The sequence below is a fragment of the Dysidea avara genome, chromosome 13 (assembly GCF_963678975.1).
Source record: "Dysidea avara chromosome 13, odDysAvar1.4, whole genome shotgun sequence".
Lineage (NCBI taxonomy): Eukaryota > Metazoa > Porifera > Demospongiae > Dictyoceratida > Dysideidae > Dysidea > Dysidea avara.
Window position 1 is genome coordinate 16894904 of NC_089284.1, and position 21383 is coordinate 16916286.

The 21383-nt window shown below is 37.4% G+C and overlaps 3 protein-coding genes across 6 annotated transcripts; all 3 read right to left on the bottom strand.

Moving 5' to 3' along the window:
- Positions 1 to 93: 93 nt before the first annotated feature.
- On the bottom strand, positions 94 to 9954 carry LOC136242289 (uncharacterized). Its single transcript, XM_066033698.1, has 10 exons — positions 9823 to 9954; positions 9247 to 9555; positions 9145 to 9187; positions 8576 to 8668; positions 4139 to 4261; positions 1426 to 2102; positions 1137 to 1370; positions 939 to 1080; positions 728 to 895; positions 94 to 350 (listed from the first exon to the last, which is right to left on the bottom strand). The coding sequence occupies exons 1-10, from the start codon at positions 9952 to 9954 to the stop codon at positions 262 to 264; spliced, it is 2010 nt and encodes a 669-aa protein (XP_065889770.1). The 3' UTR covers positions 94 to 261.
- LOC136243738 (uncharacterized) lies at positions 9477 to 15697 on the bottom strand. Its single transcript, XM_066035340.1, has 11 exons — positions 15654 to 15697; positions 14920 to 15029; positions 14717 to 14863; positions 14568 to 14637; positions 14270 to 14454; positions 14171 to 14188; positions 13657 to 14088; positions 12218 to 12325; positions 10485 to 11039; positions 9620 to 10433; positions 9477 to 9555 (listed from the first exon to the last, which is right to left on the bottom strand). Exons 2-7 carry the CDS (start codon positions 14959 to 14961, stop codon positions 14008 to 14010), a joined length of 543 nt encoding a protein of 180 aa, XP_065891412.1. The 5' UTR covers positions 14962 to 15029; positions 15654 to 15697; the 3' UTR covers positions 9477 to 9555; positions 9620 to 10433; positions 10485 to 11039; positions 12218 to 12325; positions 13657 to 14007.
- A 2875-nt stretch (positions 15698 to 18572) lies between these two features.
- LOC136243725 (uncharacterized) lies at positions 18573 to 21266 on the bottom strand. Of its 4 annotated transcripts, XM_066035324.1 has the most exons (8): positions 21105 to 21265; positions 20858 to 20897; positions 20291 to 20446; positions 20153 to 20222; positions 19913 to 20097; positions 19824 to 19854; positions 19316 to 19750; positions 18573 to 19262 (listed from the first exon to the last, which is right to left on the bottom strand). In XM_066035324.1, the coding sequence occupies exons 2-8, from the start codon at positions 20876 to 20878 to the stop codon at positions 18835 to 18837; spliced, it is 1326 nt and encodes a 441-aa protein (XP_065891396.1). In that variant the 5' UTR covers positions 20879 to 20897; positions 21105 to 21265; the 3' UTR covers positions 18573 to 18834. The 4 variants fall into 4 exon arrangements, with proteins under 4 accessions (XP_065891396.1, XP_065891394.1, XP_065891395.1 ...); XM_066035322.1 differs by lacking the exon at positions 20858 to 20897 and having other exon boundaries at positions 21105 to 21266; XM_066035323.1 differs by having other exon boundaries at positions 20858 to 21266.
- Positions 21267 to 21383: the final 117 nt, after the last annotated feature.

Sequence of the window (21383 nt, forward strand, 5' to 3'; positions counted from 1 at the left end):
GAGCCAGAGTGACAATACAATACTGGATTTGTACCAAACCAGATACTCTAAATAACAGTTTACTTACTTATTTAGCAATAGTTCCACCATTGATTATGTATACACACATATATAGACATATCATATATTGCTTTACTAAAATTATACAATAATATATGTATTATGGTGAATTTAAATCTCTTTGTAAAAGTAGTGTCTGCAATAATTTTTAATATTTACACATGTTTTAGGTGATCGCAGTGTAGTACATAGCTGCTTCAGTCAAGAGATCTGTAACACACAATCTTGTTCTTGATAATGCTTCAACAGATTGCTCCACATGGAATGCTTCTTAAGCAGGTTTGCATTACCTAATAGAAGTAGTTTAATAATGACATGTCTGTTGTACAAACTGTCAGCCAATAATGAAGTACACATGTACAAATATAATTTGATTAAGGATAGCCCCAGTCATAAAAATTAAGAGGAGAACAGCTAACTGAGTTATTTGTAAATATGCATAGTGAGTGTAGGTATGTATGCACAAGTTAATAAACTGCACTTCACAGGTGTGACATAACAAACTTGTAGTATCCACAAATACAAGGTATAATAATAAGCAGATTCACTACCTAACTTAGTTCCCCACGCAAATATTTTCTTCTTGTACTGTGTTTTCCAACTTGGTTGTGAAATGTTAAATGGCACTTCCACTATAGATGTATGGTATATGAAGTGATAATCTCACCGATTATGCACAGAGCTTCTCGAGCTCTAGTAATGGCAACATTCATTAGGTGCTCATCGGTTACAAATCCCATGTTTTCATTAATCCAATTGTGAGACGGATGGGCAGGTATTTCATCCTCTGGTAGTGACCGTACTGTTGTCAAGATGATGACATTACACTCTCGGCCTGTGATAGTGTATCATCACATGACATTATGTGATCCACCAACCTTGGCTCCCATGTACAGTATTCACTTCTACTTTGTTTGGTAACAATTCCTTGATGTGATCTTTGTGTGCTCTGTAAGGAGTTAGTACCATTATCTCGCCTGGTGAAATGTTACTTCTCTGGAGATGTTCCACAACATATTTCTGTTGACATATCAAGATCTATAGATATGTACTTTAATGAATGTTTGTAAACTAACCACAACTTTTCCTTCTTCTTTGTTATACTTTGATTCCTCATAACTCCCTTTGGCATCAATGCCAGATGTCTCTTCAGTTCCCTCAACATGTACAAAAACACATCTCTGCTTTTGTGGTTGTGACCACAAATTAGAAGGCAACTCTCTTCCCCAATGTCTAGTCACTACTTCATCAGCTGCTTGTAGTTCTTCATCATAGAATTGATCGGATGGGAATTTACAGATGCTTGGGTGCTGGAAATGTAACACAAAATTGCAAAGCAATCTACTCTAACACTAAATAACTTACCATGCAATATTGTGTAGTCAATGTAATGCAGTACTCAGACATACTCTCATCTTCAAATAGACGCTCAAACATTGATATCTTCAGGCCAAGGCTATCAGCTATCTTATTCAACACAACTGGCTGCAGCTGCTTGTGGTCACCAACAAGAATAAACTTCTCAGACAACATCATTGGTAATATTGTCTCTGGTTCAGTACACATTCCACACTCATCGATAACACACTGGTTAATTGGTATCTTATCACCAGTCAGTCTACCACTACCAGCTTCAGCACAAGTACAGAAAATGACTTTAGCTGATTTTAGCACAACTTCTTCTGCTCTTGTTCTCAAGTTTTTGTATTCTTTTATTGCATTTTCTATGTCTTGGTAGTTATCTTCTTTTTGAGTGGACAGTTCTTCTATACGGCCATTCAGCCATCTTTCGCATTTAATAAATTCTTTGATTTCTTTTTGCTGACTATGAAGGTCTCTTATTTTCTCATGTAAACAATGGCCCTTAAGAATCTCTGGTAACTTACTAGCATCTTCATCATTTCTGAACACAACAGATCTAGTGGCATATATTGGTATTGCACTAGTCAAGCCTGGATATAATTTGTCTAGTTCAAGTTTTTCAATTGTGTGACCAAAAGATCTCACTATCTGGATATGTGGGAACTTCTTTAACATGGCACCTGTAGAATAATGTAATTGCTGTGCATGACTAAGCACTTTTGCACAGTAAAACATTACAGTAATGTTACACAATTCGAATTGACAATACAATTGGACATAAATTCAAGCATATTTTACTTGGTGCCATAGCTACTAATGATGCACCTTAGACATGTCTGGAGAACTTCTCATTTGTTTATTCAACAGTAATTAGCTATTACAACAAAATGTGGCACCAAACTGCAGTATTTACCAATTCTACAGCATCATTAGACATAAGAATCTGCTAATAGTACACAGGGGTGGGTGAGGGGCTAAACAGGCTGTATCTCCCCTTTTTCTAATCTTTGCAAATGTTTTATCTAGTTATACTACTTGCCATGAAACATGCTGTAGTGGATTGAAATGCACTAAATCCAATGATTTAAGTACATTAGGGCCGTACCAATACCACATTTTACATCTGATACCGATATCCAATGTTTATTGTCTATTTCCAATACAGCTAGGTGTTCTAATGAACCAATATCATATACAGAGCTGATACTTCAAAGTCGAACTGATATGCATTACAACATAACAGAGCATTTAGCATGATCACTATGGCTGTGTTTAATTACTACAATTCATATGTTTTTCAACTTTTATTTGTTGGTACACATGACTGTCAAAAAGGTTTTTATCCAAACTTGTCTGTTTTTGTGTCTGTTTTTGTCAGTGCAAATCACAAAAAAAAAAAAAAAAAAACCATTAAAAAACCAAAAAAGTGGTGCAAAAAACCCTCAGAAAAAGAAACAAATTTCCAGGTGGATACTTGAACCGAAGCTAGCTCTGGCTGTAGCCAAGTGCTCTTCCATTTACCAACTAAGTCACATTGGAGAGTAAGGTGCTTTGCATGGTACTTGTAATACTTTCATAATGCATAGCTGTAACTTGGGTGAAATACCTGTATTGTAGGCTTGCAATTGACCAATACTGATACTCGTAATATCAGGTACAGCACATAGTGTCATAATAAGCTAAGTTAGTGCTTGACCTAATATATATTATATACATGCACATAGCCACATACTTGACCTATAGTCGGTACAAAACGTAGCATTGCATGGGACAAAGTAACAACACTATTTGAATCATGTGATAAAATCAGTGCTGATTTTGCCCCAGAATTAGGATACCCACTCTGGAATTCTGAAAATGCCCAGGAATCCACTTTTATCAATATTTTACCCATTGGAGAAACCATATTACTGATCTTTATAGACATTGTTATTTATTGCAAGTCTAGCTAGTGTGCAAGATATCTGAACATCTTTTAGTGCTGTACCCTCTGACTCCCTGCATTACCATACATGTTTATGTAACAAATACAGCTGGCTCCATCAATATGATTACTTTAAATACTTGTGTAAACAGGATATTGCCCTTATATATATATACTACTCTGTGTGGCTACACTTACCATATATGGTGTAACTTCACACATTTTGTGAAATCCTTATCTAAACGGTAAATAAGTCTCTAATAACAAGCACCTAAATCAACCAAGAATTGTTCACCTGAGCAAGGAGAAGAGTTCACCTGAGCAAGGAGAAGAATTTTCTGTCTCCTTCAAGGATAACTCATTAATCGCGAGTAGATGGACATGGCACCAGTCTAAAACGTCTGATCCATCAAGGATTTCTACTAATTTCCATCTTCAACAGGTGCTGTTTCACTACAACTTGCTATCTATAATTGTTTCATCTATTGGGGTGTAGAATATAACAGTTATAACAAGATTACTCAGGATATAACAAAATATATGCGCTCGTGCCCTGTGGGCACTCGTGCATATATGTTTGGCATATCCCTTGTAGTGATGTTACTACCAGGCTGTTGCATTTGCTTGCAGTAATCATAATCGAACTCATAGCAAGAAAACTGGATTATTGGTGGTGTTGCAGTGCATTTGGTCATTTTATACTTCCCAGACCCCTTATTGTAGTGGTACCTCTGAAATGCAGATGAGTATATTGCCAGTTTATACATTACAGATTAAGTTGAAAGTACTCACATGCTCCAACATTGACTGCCTTATTAGAAGGAGCACAGTGGAGAACTTTTCCAACAGAGTAAATCTCATTGACTTCAACAAATCTCTTCATTAATTCTACATAAGTTGTGCTCTTTCCTGTACCTGAAATACCACTGACATATGTAATATATAAACCATGGCTACGACAGCGGCAGATATAAGAAATTTTCAAAGGGGATTTCAGGTTTTTACAACAGGGATACATCTTTGTTGGATTTGCAAGGGGGCGTAAGTAGAAGTTGCTCAAAAAGTAAGTGAAGCACACTCAGCATAGTCTAACTAAGGGGTCTAGGGGTATGCTCCCACAGGAAAATTTATGTTTCTGAGACTGAATTTGGTAACAATTTTGATTAAGGCTACGGGCTTGATTTTTTTACTGTTCGACATTGCTTCATCCAGACACGTGCCTTTTGGCATACCGCAGTATGTGCAATGCATTCTTTATGGACTTACCAGTGTCCTCCTTTGTGTCCCATTCATCTTTGCTGACAGCAAAAGGTGTCAATTTGGTGGTAGCATATGATGGCTTCCCTTCGTAATAGAAATCGACTGTATTTTCCATAGTGGCTACTTTGATTGCAGAGGTGCTTTTCGAACAGTTCTTGATTTGTAATGCTGTGTAACATAGCTGACAAAGAAGTGTAATGGATACTTCACTATTCAGACGATAATTGATATAGCTGGGGCATGCAGCACCATTTCTTTCTTTCAATGCGGTATGCATGAGTTCACCAGTCATAATAATTATTATTTACAAAAAAAAGTTAACAAACAAGTACACCAAAAAATTTGGAATTGGAAATGCACAGTAGGGATATAACACTTCTTATTGTTTTACTGTGATTTAGTATCATGTACTACTCCAACTTGTTTCAGTACTCTTTATTGATGTGCTATGGTCCCTACTCTAGTTGAAATTCAAGTTCTTAATTTTCCTTATGCTTGTCTATTTTTTGTAATTCATAATTGGTGAACACGTGCATACCACATGATAGTACCAGACATGTCAGGAAATTAATTGTGCATCTTAACACACCCAAACTATCAACTACTGATAAGGAATATAGTCATTATCAGCTGTGATCTGCCTGATACACAGTGTTACAAATGAACGAGAAACACTTACATGCAATCAATTCATTCACTATAGATGTGGTACAAGAATTATGAATGTTTTATTATATCATACAGAATGATAGTACAATTAGGGATCATAGAAATAAAAAGTAGTGAAACAAGGGAGGTTGCCTACACCTGAAGATATATACTAGTGGACATTTAATCCTTAATCATACAGTACACTATATCATACTGTACAATAGGGACCACAAAGGTGTAGGCATGGCCCATGAAAAAACATCACCCAAAAACCAGCCTCACCTTTTCCCAGATGACAATGAAGTAGTATTGGTTAGGCAAAACTAAGCCCAAACAAGCCTTCAGATCAACCCAAAATGCTTTCAACAAGTTGCTACAGAATTTAAAAAAATCATTTAACGGAACACTGGCATTTTCTACTAACTGACTGACTGACTGATGATGTCTTCAGACAAGTGTAACTCAATAACAGCTGAGGCTACGGGCTTGATTTTTTCATTGTTCGATGTTGCTTCAGCTCAAGGGGTGCCTTTTGGCATACCGCAGTACGTACAATGCATTCTTCATGGACTTACCAGTGTCCTCCTTTGTATCCCATTCATCTTTGTTGACAGTGAAAAGTGTCAATTTGACGGTATCACGTGATGGCTTCCCTTAGCCCAGGCTACATTTTGCTAGCTGGGCTACATACAAAATGTAGTCCTTTGTTCTGAGGTGTGAAAGTGATACATAAAAAGTTAACAAACAAGTACACAAAAAAATTTGGAATTTTCAACTAGAGTAGGAACCATAGCACATCAATAAAAAGTACTGAAACAAGCTGGAGTAGTGCATGCTATTAAATCACAGTAAAACAATAAGAAGTGTTATATCCTTACTGTGCATTTCTGTTATGGTATCTTAAGTACAGTAGGGATATAACGCTTCTTATTGTTTTACTGTGATTTAATATCGTGTACTACTCCAACTTGTTTCAGTACATTTTACCGATGTGCTATGGTCTCTACTCTAGTTTGAAATTCCAATTTTTTTTGTGTACTTGTTTGTTTACTTTTTTGTAAATAATCAATTTGACTGGTGAACCCATGCATACTGCATCTGAAAAGGCACTGCATGCCCCAGCTATATCAATTATCATCTTAAAAGTGAAGTATCCATTACACTTCATTGTCAGCTATGTTCAACCCGTTACATAACAGAACGAATCAAGAACTGTTCAAAAAGCACCTCTGCAATCAAAAAAGCCACTATGAAAAATACAGATGATTTCCGTTACGAAGAAACCATCATATGCTACCGCCAAAAAACACTTTTTGCTGTCAGCAAAGATGAGTGGGACACAAAGGAGGACACTGGTAAGTCCATGAAGAATGCATTGTACGTACTGTGGTATGTCAAAAGGCACCTCTTGGGCTGAAGCAATGTTGAACAGTGAAAAAATCAAGCCCGTAGCCTTAGCCATCAGTATCGAGTTACACTTGTCTGAAGGCATCAGTCAGTCAGTCAGTCACTAGAAAATTCCATTAAATAATTTTAATAGCAACTTGTTGAAAGCATTTCGGGTCAATGTGAAAGTTTGTTTGGGCATTTTACCTAACCAATACTGCCTCATTGTCATCAGGGAAAATTTAGGCTGGTTTTTGGGTGATGTTATTTTGTGGGCCACGCCTACTCAATTTGTGGTCCTTACTCTATATATATATATATATATATATAGTACTGTTGTACTGTATGATGCACTACTCCAGTTTGTTTCAGTACTTTTTATCAATGTGCTATAGTCCCTACTCTAGTTGAAAATAACAACATACAAGCTGAGGGTCTGCAGGACTCACATGTTCCTGCAGCCTGAAAATAACTTAACTACTTAACTATGTAGATAACTTCACGTGCAAGTGCAGTGCATGCATAAGTAAATTGGAATTGACTACATCAAATCATGATTGTGTGGAAGTTAACTGTAACAGGGAGAGCTGAACACCGGTATCAAGGACAAACAATGTGATAGGTACAAGGTAAATTGGAATTGAAAAAAAGTAGTGAAATGTTCCCATAGATAATTAGTGAACTGTTGCTTGAGCTGATGAGTTGAGAGAGATATGTTTATAACAGGTAGATGATTCCACAGTCCGATAATTCTGCTGAAAAAGAAATGTTGATGTGCAGAAGAGGATGATTTAGAATGCATTAGCTCAGTTGTGAGAACTTCCAGATCTTGTGGAGCTTGAGGCGAATTTTATGTATTGATAGATGTTGAAATGATCTGATGGCAATTTAAAACACTTTACAAGAAATATTAGGTCATTGAGCTCATATAAATACATTAATGGCAGTAGCTGTAGTTGTTCAAACTAGATTAGTAAGGAAATTCATAATCATTTAGCATATATTTTGTAGCCTTGCATTAGATGCGCTCAAGAGCAAGAACATCCTTGATAGACTGCGGTCTCCATAGCTGAAAACAAGAGATCTGACTAAAGAGAGGCTTCTTCACTGCAGTGTTGTTAGTCTTAAAAGTACAACAAAGTAGACCCAGAGTCTGGTAAGCTTTCGCTGTGATAATCTTGTAGTGTTCTGACCATTGCAAGTTTTCTGTGAAGGTAATACACAAATCTTTCTGCATTGATTTGTGGAAAATTGCTTTTCCATTAACCTCATAAGTGTGTGGTGTAGTTGAAGCTCTTGACCAGAAATGGAGATGGATGAATTTAGCTTCGTTAAAAAGATGATTAGTGTTACTGCTCCACTGTGAAATATATTATTAATGAAGTTGGCTCCCTGAATTCATCCATTCATCAACTCCTTTTCTTTATGCAAGTGCATACAGATCATCAATACCCACAACGACATAAATAAAGATGACAAATAAGAGAGGCCCAAGGACACTACCTTGGGGGACACCTGAGCGTACATTATATAACTTTTGTGCTAGTGGAGATTGATTGAAAGAAATGGGACACAAAGGAGAAAAAAGGTAAGTTCATGAACATGAGGCTGTAGCTGCTGCAGTAGGCAAAAAAGTATTAATCATGCACACTTAACTGAAGACATTAGTCAGTCAGTATAAATTTACTGTCATAATTTTGCAGAAATTTATTGTTCTGAATACATGTTTGGACTTAACCAATACCACAAAGCTGTGTCATGAAGTGAGGCTTGTTTTTGATTGACCATTTTTTGAGGGAAAACGCAATCATGATCCCTACTGTACTGTATGATCACAAAAAATTAGTATAGTGGAAACATATCATTTTTAATGGTGACTTGGCAGGGTGATAAATCACTACACCAGTAAATTATAGGTACAGAAAAGAATACCTGGAGGTCCTTGAATAAGCAGCAGCTTGTTTTCTGCTATCAGAGCTGTCTCCACTGCTTCTCTTTGACCTTCATTCAACCCATCATCACCACCTTAACAGATACAATCTACGTGATACTGATATACAGTCTTAGTCTATGCTTGGTACTGTAAATTGAACTAAATTTGTGTATACAATATTCATGCAGGTAGGGCTAAGCGATTGTGACATTTTGCTACTTTCATGATAGTAGAATGCAACATGTCACGATTATGATAACTATCACAATGTTATAACTCACATGCATCAGCGTCGTGTATGCACAACTTTGTATGAATTATACTTAATACAAGGTGAAATTGTGTACGGCCATAGGCAGTTACAGTTTAATACAAACAATATAATAAATAATAGTATCCATAGAATTCAACAGTTTCTAACAGGTAAGTTTTAAACTATGTAGTAAGATTTGCAATGGTATCAACAAATATCATTGGCATTTTTTCCTCCTTTAGTTGAGAGCGAATATGCCTCACCTGGACAAAACTTAATAAACCACAGTCCATTACACATGTTATTTATACAAACCTGAGCATATTCTGTTGATAAAATTGCAATGCTGCTTAAGTAGCTACCCCACAAATCAGTAGGCCATTTTGGCAAAAGCGTTTCCTTCAAAAATGTGACCACTTGTTCCGCTTCATCTATGTTTAAATAAGACCCATAGTCAGGTGAGTAATTCTCTTGATCATTAGACTCCAGGAACACCAATGGACTGATAGTAGGGTGTTTTTCTATAGTATCACAAGATCTCAACTTTCTTCGGTAGAAGAACTTTGAAGGCAACTTTAGGATGTCTCCATGAGTGCGGTAATTTCGAGTCAACAAGATTTGGTTCCCACTGTCTTGTGTATGAGAATATTCAGCATAAACCTGCTCCAGAGGTGACTTGTGTAGATCATACTCTTTAGCCAGGGGAGAATAAACTAGTGGAGTTGTCTGAAATATATACAAAATGTAATGTGTTTACAAACTAATGAATATGTACTTATACTTCACTTACTTGCATGTGATCTCCAGCTAGAACAGAATTCAAGAGATCAGTTAGAAATAAGTAACCTGTATAGAGATCAGCTACAAACGTAAATGTTCTGGAATTGATGCTTGCTTTCATTGTACATATACCAACCTCAATATAATTGTACTAACTCTGTTGTAGAAATACCCCAAATAAACATTAGCTGCACTATTGGTGAGTGTGCAAACCAAAGTAAATGAACTTTGACAGTTCTTCATCAGGTACTCCACTGCACAACTAAGAAGGAATGTTTTACCTGTTCCAAAAGGACCTGCTATCACTACAGGTAAAACTGAAGGAGACAACAAGATGGCTTCCATTGCTGTGACCTGTTGAGAATTCAGCTGCACAGAATCCGCCAGCTGCTTTAGAGATGGTCCACATGTAACGCATTTACCAGTTTGGGTGTGATACAGTGGATTAGATGGGAATAATAAATACCCCAAATTGTGTTTTTCAAAGCTATTGATTGCAGAATAACATTTAGCCAAGTGTGAGATCTGCTGTAAACTCAAAGTCAATGGACAACTCTTCACCATCAAATTGCTGGGTAACTAAAGCTGATGATGGAAGTGAAATCAATAGAGAGTCATCTGTTAACTGTGCCTGACATTCCCAGATGCATGAAACAGCTTCATCGTTTATCCAGTTGTGCAAGCGTAGTAGAACAGTTGGAGTTCCTTTTAGCACTTTGAAATAGTCTGCCATTTCTGCATCTCCTAGCTCCTGTAAGTCAATTTCCATTGATGGAGGGCCCTTTACAAACGTTAATTTAGCCATAATCTCTCTTTTAGATATCCTAAAATTAAAATTAGTAGAATATAATATTCCATTATACATTAAAGTCTACCTTTGTGCTAGTCGTTGTCTGTGGTCCCCTTCCAGACATACAAGTGTTCTCAACTTTTTATGGTAGTTAGTTTGGTCATCTGATTCTAGTAGTGTAGTACAATCATTTGAATAAAGCTGTGAGGATATCAACTGTTGCTGGAGGTGTTTAATTAACTGCTTATCTTCCAAGTTAATGGAACTTGGAGACATCTCTTGTATCTCTAGTGTGGTGTTACTGAAAATACTTTTTGTATTCAAGTATAACTTTCCAGACTGCAAGCATTTGTTGAGCTTATACAGTTGAGGAGTGACAACTTTCAATTCAACAGGAATTGATAACACTTTCTGTAATCCAACATCTATCAGTATCTCATTGTTGTACTCATCACACTTGTTTGGTACAGCAGAGAAACACACCTTCACTATGCCTAGTAGTATTCCAGGTTTGTTGTCTGGTGCACAGCACATGTTATTAGTAATTGAGGAAGATCTTTTTGGTTGACCAGGAGATCATCTGTGTAAGCTTAAAAACTGACTCCTTGCTAAACCATACTCCTCGAAGTGAGTGGTGTTGCTAGTGAATCACATTCAATAACATACATAATGTAAGTACCAACAAGGAACTGAGAGACACAAGAATTACAATTTCAAATTAAGCACATGCCCTAATTGATTAATTAATTTGATTGTGATTCTGTTCCAGGTTTTAGCACTGTGCAAAGAAGTAAATTGGTTTTGGATTTTGCAATTAATTAAAATGCTTTAGTACATCAAAACACACGGTAGTGTGTCATGCGGCCCAAGAAGCCGGCGCGCAACCCCGTGAGTATATTGACAGGAAGAAAGAAAACGCAATTTTCGCACCTCCGTAGCTCTGTGCTGCCTTGATGAAACAAGACGAATTTTGCTGTGTACATTCCCTCCAACTTCAGTACTCCACATTCCAAATTTGAGCGAAGTCGCTTCAGGCATTCCTGAGATATGCGACTTAAAAATTGGCTTAGTTTCTTCATTTTTTTTCTTCTTCTTCTTATTTTTCTTCCTCTTTTCGCACACTTACAAAAACTGCTATAAAACGCGAACGTGTTATCCGATTGCCTTGAAATTTGGCACACAGAAGGGGGGTATAAAGGCGCATCTTGGTACCAACTTTGGCTGGAATACCATAAACAGGCAAAGAGTTATGAGCGATTATGCATGAAAAATAACACCAATATGTTGTCACGCCTACAGGGTAAACCGTGTAAGGGAAGAAGCTGAAAATTGGAGGGTGAATAGGTTAACTATTGAACCTCAAACCTTTTGTGGTTTGAAAGAAATCGAGCTAAAAACCAGGAAGATACAACAACAAAACCAACAGTGTGTAACAATTATGCAACCGAGATTAGCTTATAAAAAACGAATACTAGTCAAGAAGTACTTTATGATCTCATTGAGCACCTCATTATTGAGGTCATAATCCCATAGAAGGCTCTATTAATGGTATAGCAGTACAATAATGCAACACAAATTTGTAAGATAATGAGGTTGAAGACTGTAATTTTCTAGCAGGGGAATATTTCATGTATTGAACATGTAGCATTGCTTAGTATATTTTGTGTTGCATACTTTGGTACTCAGTTATATTACATGACACCTAATTCACACAGATGCAGCATGATGGACTATAATTATATAATATCATGATAAAATGTATAAGTATGCAATGATAGTTACTCAAGAATTAGCGTAAGCTACAACAGAATTACTCACTATTGGCTGTGTCCCTACTAGTAGCGGTACTGCTAGGGTGCTTAACTTCTTCTATTGTAGTTGACTGAACAGGCTTCTCACCTCAAATATGTTCCTCAAAGGAGTGCCCTATGGAGTGATAATAATTATATGTGGAAAAATGATCCAAATCGCACATTGAAAGTTTCAAGATAAATGGTTTTAAAGAATTCAACTCAGCATAACTTGCCAAGGATAGCAAGCGCAAGTGTGAAATTTACACTAAAGCTGCATCAATCTATTACCTTTCAGACCACTTCCAGTACTTGTAGCTGCTTGTAGAGTTTCCCGCTAAATAAGATAGAAAATCTGAGCAGTTGGATGAGTGAACTATCATGAGTGCTCACAAAGGGGTGGAGGGTGGGGGGTGGCAGGGTGGGCAAGGGATGAAACCACGATTGGAGTCCATACACGAGATTACAGGGCTGTGCTGGCTCCTTACTGGGTGATATGTAGCAAAATAAACACAAAAAAACATCTGACCAACATTACGAGGCTGTCCACCAGTAAACCAGTGATTCTTGCCAAGCCTGGTCCTTCACAAGACTGGAAACCATCTATCGAGCTCTACACACCACCCAGAAAAGACATCTGTTGAAACCAGCCTCGAGTAGTTTGAGTAGTAGTGAAGGTCAAAACTATTAGTACGATACTGTAGCTATCCACTGGAGGTGTTAGTTTGATTTTGCCTGATGTGCGATTTGGATCAGTTTTGTAAAATCTGGTCACATATGACATAGAGCTTAATGGTACTACCACAATACTGTATAGCTGTACTGTATGGTCCTACTTGTTAGGCACATGACCATGGTTGATAGGCTCGGCTTACATGGTAGAAAATGAGACTGATAGGAATAAAATTACAAAAATAGCAGTGCAGGGGCAGATTACTGTTACATGCATCATTAAGCAAGCTATAGTCTTCATGGCTGAGCTCTATATGCAGTTGCAGTAATTGCTCTATATACTATTGATAAACCACACAAGTTGGCCCCAGCCACGTAAGACTATAAGTAAACCCTTAAATATTGCTATATGTGTTTATTGAGATGTTGATATCTATCTACAAATCCATTTAGTGGGGTATCAATTATTTGTAGAAAATACAATGTTCTGCTATACATGATCAAGATGTGTGTTTATATTGGTTGCTCCTTGTTTCTTACATGTAGGTTACACAGCTGATGGGCATGAATTGCAAAGTGTGGTAAACCCAAAGGTATGCATGAATTCATGATGGAGTCTGACTTATCCCTTGAGTATTATATGCACTTACTAATTAAACAAATCAAGAGTATCTGAACTTTTTTATATATTTAAACTTTATTTGACTGGATTCTGCTTTTGGAAACATCCTACTGTTTAAGGTGATTGCAAAAGCACTTCTCACCATGCATGCATACTATATCACTAATGCTCACCGTATTCTCTCTCAATAGTCCAAATGACTGGTTCTTCTACAGTATGAGCAAACCAGACCTCTGAGTTATGTGACATGATCAGACATCTCTTGTGGTTATTTGATTTGTCTTTTGGTTTAGCACATGATTCAAATGGTAGATCATTTGGTCTGCTTTTAGGCCATGGAGGAATTGCTATCATCTCAGACTTGTAATAGTTAATTGTCATCGGTGATTTAGGTATTACAAGTAAATTCTTAAATTCCCGTTGGCATCTCTTACACCGTCCCTTGGTATCGATGTCACCCAACAGTTTTAATTCACTGTAATAACAGTTCCTGCATACAATCTGCTTCTCTTTGTAACAGCAAATCACATCCTTGAGTAGTAGTGGATGAATGAGTGGTGCTTTTGAAAACCGTATCTCTTCAAGTTTATAGATGTGGGTAATACCTGTAAGAGCATAATAATAGTGCCATATGCTACAACTGGCTAAGTGTTGGTTGTTGATGTGTACATGTTGTGTGTTACTTACTGTTGCCATGCTGTCCACCTGCAGGGATGAGTCAAAGTAGTTATAACACAATAGTATAACATGATACCCAGTGTTCAATGCTGAAATACTTGATTATACCTTGTTTTTAATCTGATCTCTGTTTACAGGCATATCAATTCCAAACTCTGTCAAACGCTGTTTAAATTTGTCCTTTTTCCGCTTATTCTTTAGCTTAGCACAACACAAGTATCCCAACTGCAGTGCTTCTATTTTGGTTGTTGTGCTATCTGGCATTGTAATTTCTTGTTCAGTTATTGTTATTGCTAGGAGGATAAAGAAATGTAGTGTGCTTATTGTGTTGTGATCTCTTAGAGCAAGAGTTCATTACACTAATATCATGAACTCTTGTTTAGAATATAACTACTTATAGCTTTACCTCGTTCACAGTCTTCTAAGCAATTATTAATGCGCTCATTAACTATCTCTTGAAAATTTGAGATAACAAACTGTAAAATAATGAAAATTCATGATAAACTAGTAGCTAACCACATGTAATAGATACACATGCCATACATTTCCACTAACTAGATTGAATGACAGTTTTGCACGAAGAAGATACAACATGGCATCATCTCTTGACTTTTCAATAGCCTTTGAGGCACAACTAATCCCTGATTCACAGTCAGCAGTGCTGTTCTTCCCAAGTGCTTCCTCACATTCATCTATACTTCCCTGTACAGTAAGACATGAACATCACAATTAAGATATAGTTATATAGCTACACGTACTTTCCTAGTAATAGCCACTGGCATTACTGTCCAGATTGTCATGTACGGCCACTGTGGCTGTTCTTGGTATAACAACTTGAAACTGTCATGAGTAGAACACCATTTTGATTCTTAGAAGTAACAAGTTAGGAAATTTGTAATATACAGAATGTTTGGTCATGTATCACGTGCATTATACCCCCGACATGCAACATGCATCCGAGGCCGAATGCATTGCAGGAGCTAGTAGCTATATATATCTTACACACATGCAACTTATAATTGCAGCTATCTACCTCTCCGACTGAACAGTAAGATTGACAGTAAGACTCAACACCAGCTACACGTACGTACCTCTATATACAGTTCAGTCTTACAGAGCCAGCTAGTGACTGAACGGTTGAGTTCGAGGTTGACTCGGCCGGTGACGAATTCTAACTCAGGTGCTACCGGTAGTAAATCAAATTGTCAACAAACTAGTGAGCTGTTAGGCTGTGACACTCGATCGTTCTCTTCACAAAAAAACTTCATTGTCTCGTAAACTGGCAGGCATGGCACTGATCATAAGCTATCCCTGCCTGCTCGTATGTCTTACAATCCAGAAAAATGCTAGTCGAGAAAACTCAGTTTGCCATGCGCAGACTTTCTGCGTACACAAAGAAGGTAATTTTCGAGTGGGCGGAGACCATAGAAAATATTCGTAGAACGATAGAGTTAACCGGCAGCTATCACGTATTCTACCTCCGTTCACTTACCATGAAGCCACAAAAAATTCAAAGCATCGCAGACTACCAACGAAGTGTGCTTCACAGTACAAACAAATACCACGAAGTTTGTGCGGTTAGCTACTCACAATGTGTTCTTAAGACTTACCCTTCCCACAGCAGCTACCTAGCCGCTATTCGCCTGAAATGATGCACTCTATGTCTCAGTCACATTATAGGCCTGGATTGCTTTCCGCATTGGCAACTTGCTGTGAATTAGGCCTCCCTGCTTGGGTGCCTTATACTAGTTATAGTACAGCTGACTTACTCTTGTGCTGGCATGCATGCTAGACCCTGCATGCATGTAGCTATAGTATTAGTTACCATGGTCACCAGTTCTGGCTGTACAACCTGACAATGGGAGCAAATTTCATGCATGGAATATGACAAACACCTCACCTCACTATTATTGCCATATAGATGGATGTTAGCATAGCTATATATCTGCCTAACTGGTAAAGCCAGCAGATAAAAACAAAAACAAACGGCAATTAACAACCGGCTTCATCCACCATATTTAAATTGGAGTCAGGCAGTTATTTATTTATTTATTATTGCTTTATGGCAAATATGCCAAGGGTCCCTGCAAGCAACTGGTGCTTGCAGCCCGAAACACAAATATAGTAACTATTAATTCAGTAACAACTTAACTAAAGGGTCTGAATTAAAGTTTGATGTTGGTGGGAGATAGTGGCATTTGCTGCATGGACAAAGAAAATGATAGGTACAGTGATTGTCATCGCGAAGTGATCTACAGAATGATTCCACATAAATTTCTTCAGTTTAACCTTGATGGTTGTAATAGATAAGTTGGTGTCAATTACAGGAAGAGCATTCCACAAACGAGGAGACAATGAAAAGAAGAGTTTCTATTTAAGTTGTTGGTGTGGAGATGATGTTTGAGTTTGTTATGTGTAGAGGATCTGGTGTGTCCCTGAGTAAGCGTAATGTAACTATTGATGTCAAAGTTTCTTGTAGGTGACTTGAGTGACTTGATTGCAAACAAAGCGTCCTGGATCTCAAAGATATACATTAATGGTAAAAGATGGAGTTCTAATAGCCTGGATTTATAACTTTTTTATTCAAGTATATAATGTAATATTATACATATACCTTAGACAAAAATGCCGCCCACTGGCTCTGTGTTCTGATAGTGGAGCCCAAAGTTGTTTTTGGCACAATATAGTAACGTCGTGTAAAGTCTCCTTGCTAAGTGCATGGTAACTATAAAACTGTCTTTAAGAGAATTCAGTTGCAGCACAGAGTTCCATAGAAATCATTCCCTTTCCCTACCCCTTTTGAAAGGAGTCTATCCTCTGAAACGTCATGGATGTCATTCTTAGGATATATATAGGAATCTCAGGTTATGACCCTAGAAAAATTTCATTTTGGCTGGTATTTTAGGAAACTTTCATAATGTTTATTGCAGGAAAATTAAGTATAACTCACAGTTTTTATGATACATATAGGTGGCTGCTCTATTAGAGTATTGACCCGGCAACAAAAGTACATGGCCCCCCGCTTTCACCATGCACCTGAATTTGCCATTGCATATGTATGCATGCAAAGAGCAATTGTATGTGTAAGACTGTAAGTTACTAAACTTTTAAATGGCTACTTCAAATGAAACATACTTTTATATAGCGTGATATTTAGCTAGCTACAGAAGGTTTGCCATGCATGCCGTGACTGATTATAGTGCATGTATTATTCCAACAAGTTAAATTTAGCCACCAACATTAAACATTAAATTCATGCCTTCCAAGTAATTAGTAGCTATATACAGGGGGGGGGGGAAGCAGCATCATGCATGTAGTTTTAGTGTTTAACCATATAAAGGTATAGTGAATACAGCAGAAGGCAACAAGACCTATAGGCCTATAGGAGGAGTACAAAAATAACACTGTACAACAAGAACAACAATAAGGTAGATTGAAAAAAATACAGGTATATATGCTAGTTACAAAGGAGAGAAAAAGCAATCGATGCTTTAAAGTGGTAAGCCGAGGTATAGACAACATATTAAATGGAATAGAGTTCTTAAAAGAAAACAAAAAGGAGAATCTGTGTAAGTTAATAAAGGACTGTTTACAAAAATAAGGAGAGTGAGTGTCGAGCTAAAAAAACTCAGTGAAATGTGATGATGGAGCATGTTATGCATGGTGGTCATTGACAAATATTTCCGGCTAGTGGAAAGTGGTGGTCATGCAACATAGCTTTTCACAGCATTCTTCTGATGACTTTGACCATTTAACTGAAGTGTTGGGGTTCAATTCTGCTCTCTTTAAAGTGCAATAATGTTTTAATTTCTGCCTATGACAATGCTAGCATAATCCAGAACAGGTAAAACAAGTGCCCTGAAAGCCTTGTGCTTTGCGAGAGCTCGATCAGTGATAAGATCTAAGGATACATAGATAAGCTTTTAACTGTGGTCTCTTAATTAAAGTGGTGGTTGTCCTGTGTTGAAAATTATAGTTGCTGAAAATGTTGTGGAAGAATTTTATATTTACATGTTCGCAATGATATTCCAAAGTTTATTTTATGTGGTGATCACGAAGAACCAATTATTTATCATCACATAACGTTGTTGGCATTTTTTAGTTAGTAAGTGCTTTGCAACTGATGCAGTTATAACTATCCATAAATGTATCGGTACATTGAAACTGTAGTCCATCAACCTTTTAATGGTATAGTGTTCAATCAAAGTTTTTGAAGTATATATATGATTTTTGAACTTCAGAAAGTTTTGGCTATAATGTGGTGGTAGCTATGTATCTAGCCGGTGTATCAGTGAAAATCACAACTAAGACCAGTAATAAGTGATAGAAGCATTTCTTGATGACTATTAGCTATACCGTACACAATTAACCCAAACTGAGAATTACCTCCTAGCTAGGTCCAGTGGCTATGTCACACATTATAAAATTTAATTTGTCCAGCAATTACATGTAAAATACATATGGGGCCAGTGGTTAAAATATACAACAGATGTTGAAATAAATTTACACTCAATATCACTGCAAATATGTGCAGCTAATCATATAACTGTTAGACTATATAGAGTACAACATATATACCATAGCCAAAGTGTTGCAATATGATACAATACGAATTATGCTACACATATTTAGTAAGTACATATGTAAATTGCAAATTATCAGTTAAATGTGAGTCACTCACTAACAGTGTCCTCATTGTTAGCTGTAGTACTAGCTACTGGTTGTTGATTGTCATCAATTACCACAGGAGATATTGGTGGACTAGAAAATGTCATGTTGTCAAATTGTTGAACCATCGATTCTGTTTGAAACCGAGGAATGGTCACTGGAGCAGAATAAAATGTTGTAGCTGGAACTTGGTAAGAAGGTGGAAAGTAGCAAGGAATTGTTGTAGCTGGTACAAATGCCTGTGGTTCCATGTACCCGGTTACTCCAGCCTGGCAGGTGATCACTGGAGGATAATACATTGCAGCTGCTGGAACCTGCTGTACAGGATTAACCGGGTAGTGATCGAGATTCTGATATGGTAGCAGTTCAGTTGCTACTACTGTAGCTGAATGCACAGGTTCCAGGTCTCTGATGAACTCCTCAAAAGAGCATTCTAATAAACAAAACACATTACACCAATAGTTCAATATTGTTGGAAACAATTACCATATTCTCTCTCAACAGTCCAAATGACTAGTTCCTCTACAGTATGGGCATACCACACTGCTGAGTTACGTGACATGATCAGACATCTCTTGTGATCATTTGATTTGTCTTTTGGTTTAGCACATGCTTCAAATGGTAGATCATTTGGTTTGCTTTTAGGCCATGGAGGAATTGCTATCATCTCAGACTCGTAATAATTGATTGTCATTGGTGATTTGGGAATGACCAACAATTTCTTGAATTCCCACTTGCAACTTGTACACTGTCCTTTAGCATCATAACCTCTGGACAGTTTATTGTTATTGTAATAACAGTTCCTACACACAGTCTGTCTATCTTTGTAACATCGAATCACATCCTCCAACAGTGAAGGATCGATAAATGACACTTTTGGAAACATTGTCTCTCGAAGTTTTACACGGCCATTTGTCATGCCTGCAACAACATAATAATAATAACAGGAACATCCACGCCATACAACAGTATGGTTACAAGGGTCATTGCTTACTGGTGCCTTGTGGTTGTCCAAGTTGAAGCAGCTATATCAAATTAAATACATTAATGTGAAAATCCTTCACTGTATATATACTATTGTACCTCATTTCTTATCTGGTCTGTGTTCTTTGGCATTGTAATGTTCAATTCTGACAAACGATGTTCAAATTCCCCTCTTTTATGGTTGCTTTTCAGCCTCTCACAGCAAATGTACCCCAATTTCAATGCATCTATTTTGACTGTTGTACTGTCTGGCATCAAAACACCTCTCTCAATGATTGCAATAGCTATAGTAACGACAGGTTGTTATACGATAAACTAGTTACTAATTGAGAATCCTACCTTGTTCACAATCTCCTAGACAATTTTTGATACGTTCATCAATTTTACCACGGAGTTGTGAGATGACCAACTGCATGAGTGCAAGAAATAGGTGGCAGCTGCATGTGAGACTCATGATATAAGTATATATCTCCATACCAGTTTAAGAGACAGTTTTGCACGCAGAAGATACAGTTTGGCATCATCTTTTGATTTCTCAATAGCCTCTGATGCACAACTAATCCCTGATTCACAGTCATCTGTGCTGTTCTTTCCAAGAGCCTCTTCACACTTGTCGTAATAATCCTTGTTCCCCTGAAATCAAGATAAGGTAATGGCATGTTAAAACTTGGTTAGAGGTTAACATACTTTACCAGCCATCATTGTCAGTATGCCACACCGGGTGATACTGACCCTGAGCTGATAAGACTGGCTTTATATACTAGTTAGTTTGTACGGCTACTGTATATATATTCTTGGAAATTCATCTAAGCGTCATATGCTCTTGAACCTAACAAAACCTAGCTGTGAAGAGGTTAGCTTCTAAGAACCTCCATCTTAATTCTTAGAATATAACAGTGTTAGGAAACTACGGGAGTAACAGAAGTGAACGGTATATGGCTTTGCTGTGACCACAATGAATTAGTGTACGGCCATCACATGCTTGTCACCAGGGCCATACATTGTTTTATTGCCCAGCAACTGAATATACCACATACAACTCACCATAATATTGTGACTGCTCATCTGTTTCTACTCCAAATAACTAGAACAATACACAGCAACTTGAACAATGTTAGCTTTCAAATCAGTGCTGATGAACAACACTTTCAGTTTAGCCGACAGATCACAGTTAGCGGCTTAAAAGACAATGATTGAACACTCTTAGCAAGGCTAGTTTTCAAGGGTGTGCCTGCAACCCTTCCCAAGTCGCAACACCGGCTAAATGAAGTGATACGAAGAGTAAACCTACTTTTATAATCCACACAAAACTGGAATCGATCATCTTCCAAGAGATGCGTACACATGTCGACCTTTGAACAAAAAGGGGAGATAACCCCGAATAGGAATAGATTTCTCCATGCGCAGACACTTCTGCGTATGACATTTGAGTGGGCTGAAAATATTCGTAGAATGCTGTAGTTCACGGGTATCACGTATACTACTCCGTGCACTAACCGCAGAAGTTTCTTGGTATCCGCGCACTAAAAACAATTCTTGAATGTACAAATTGTGGCGCTTCAAAGTACAA

What these genes read in the sequence shown, in the direction of transcription:
- LOC136242289 (XM_066033698.1), bottom strand. Translation starts at nt 9,954, where the DNA reads ATGGAAGCCATCTTGTTGTCTCCTTCAGTTTTACCTGTAGTGATAGCA. An exon ending in GTCAAAGTTCATTTACTTTG is followed by an intron (nt 9,556 to 9,822) that starts GTTTGCACACTC and finishes TATATATTTCAG; the next exon opens with ACAACTCCACTAGTTTATTC. An exon ending in ACATAGATGAAGCGGAACAA is followed by an intron (nt 9,188 to 9,246) that starts GTGGTCACATTT and finishes TTTGTGGGGTAG; the next exon opens with CTACTTAAGCAGCATTGCAA.
- LOC136243738 (XM_066035340.1), bottom strand. Translation starts at nt 14,961, where the DNA reads ATGACAATCTGGACAGTAATGCCAGTGGCTATTACTAGGAAA. An exon ending in CAGTGGCTATTACTAGGAAA is followed by an intron (nt 14,864 to 14,919) that starts GTACGTGTAGCT and finishes CTTACTGTACAG; the next exon opens with GGAAGTATAGATGAATGTGA. An exon ending in CAAAACTGTCATTCAATCTA is followed by an intron (nt 14,638 to 14,716) that starts GTTAGTGGAAAT and finishes ATTATTTTACAG; the next exon opens with TTTGTTATCTCAAATTTTCA.
- LOC136243725 (XM_066035322.1), bottom strand. Translation starts at nt 21,239, where the DNA reads ATGTCATACGCAGAAGTGTCTGCGCATGGAGAAATCTATTCCTATTCG. An exon ending in TCTAGGAGATTGTGAACAAG is followed by an intron (nt 20,098 to 20,152) that starts GTAGGATTCTCA and finishes TCGTTACTATAG; the next exon opens with CTATTGCAATCATTGAGAGA. An exon ending in CAGACCAGATAAGAAATGAG is followed by an intron (nt 19,855 to 19,912) that starts GTACAATAGTAT and finishes AATTTGATATAG; the next exon opens with CTGCTTCAACTTGGACAACC.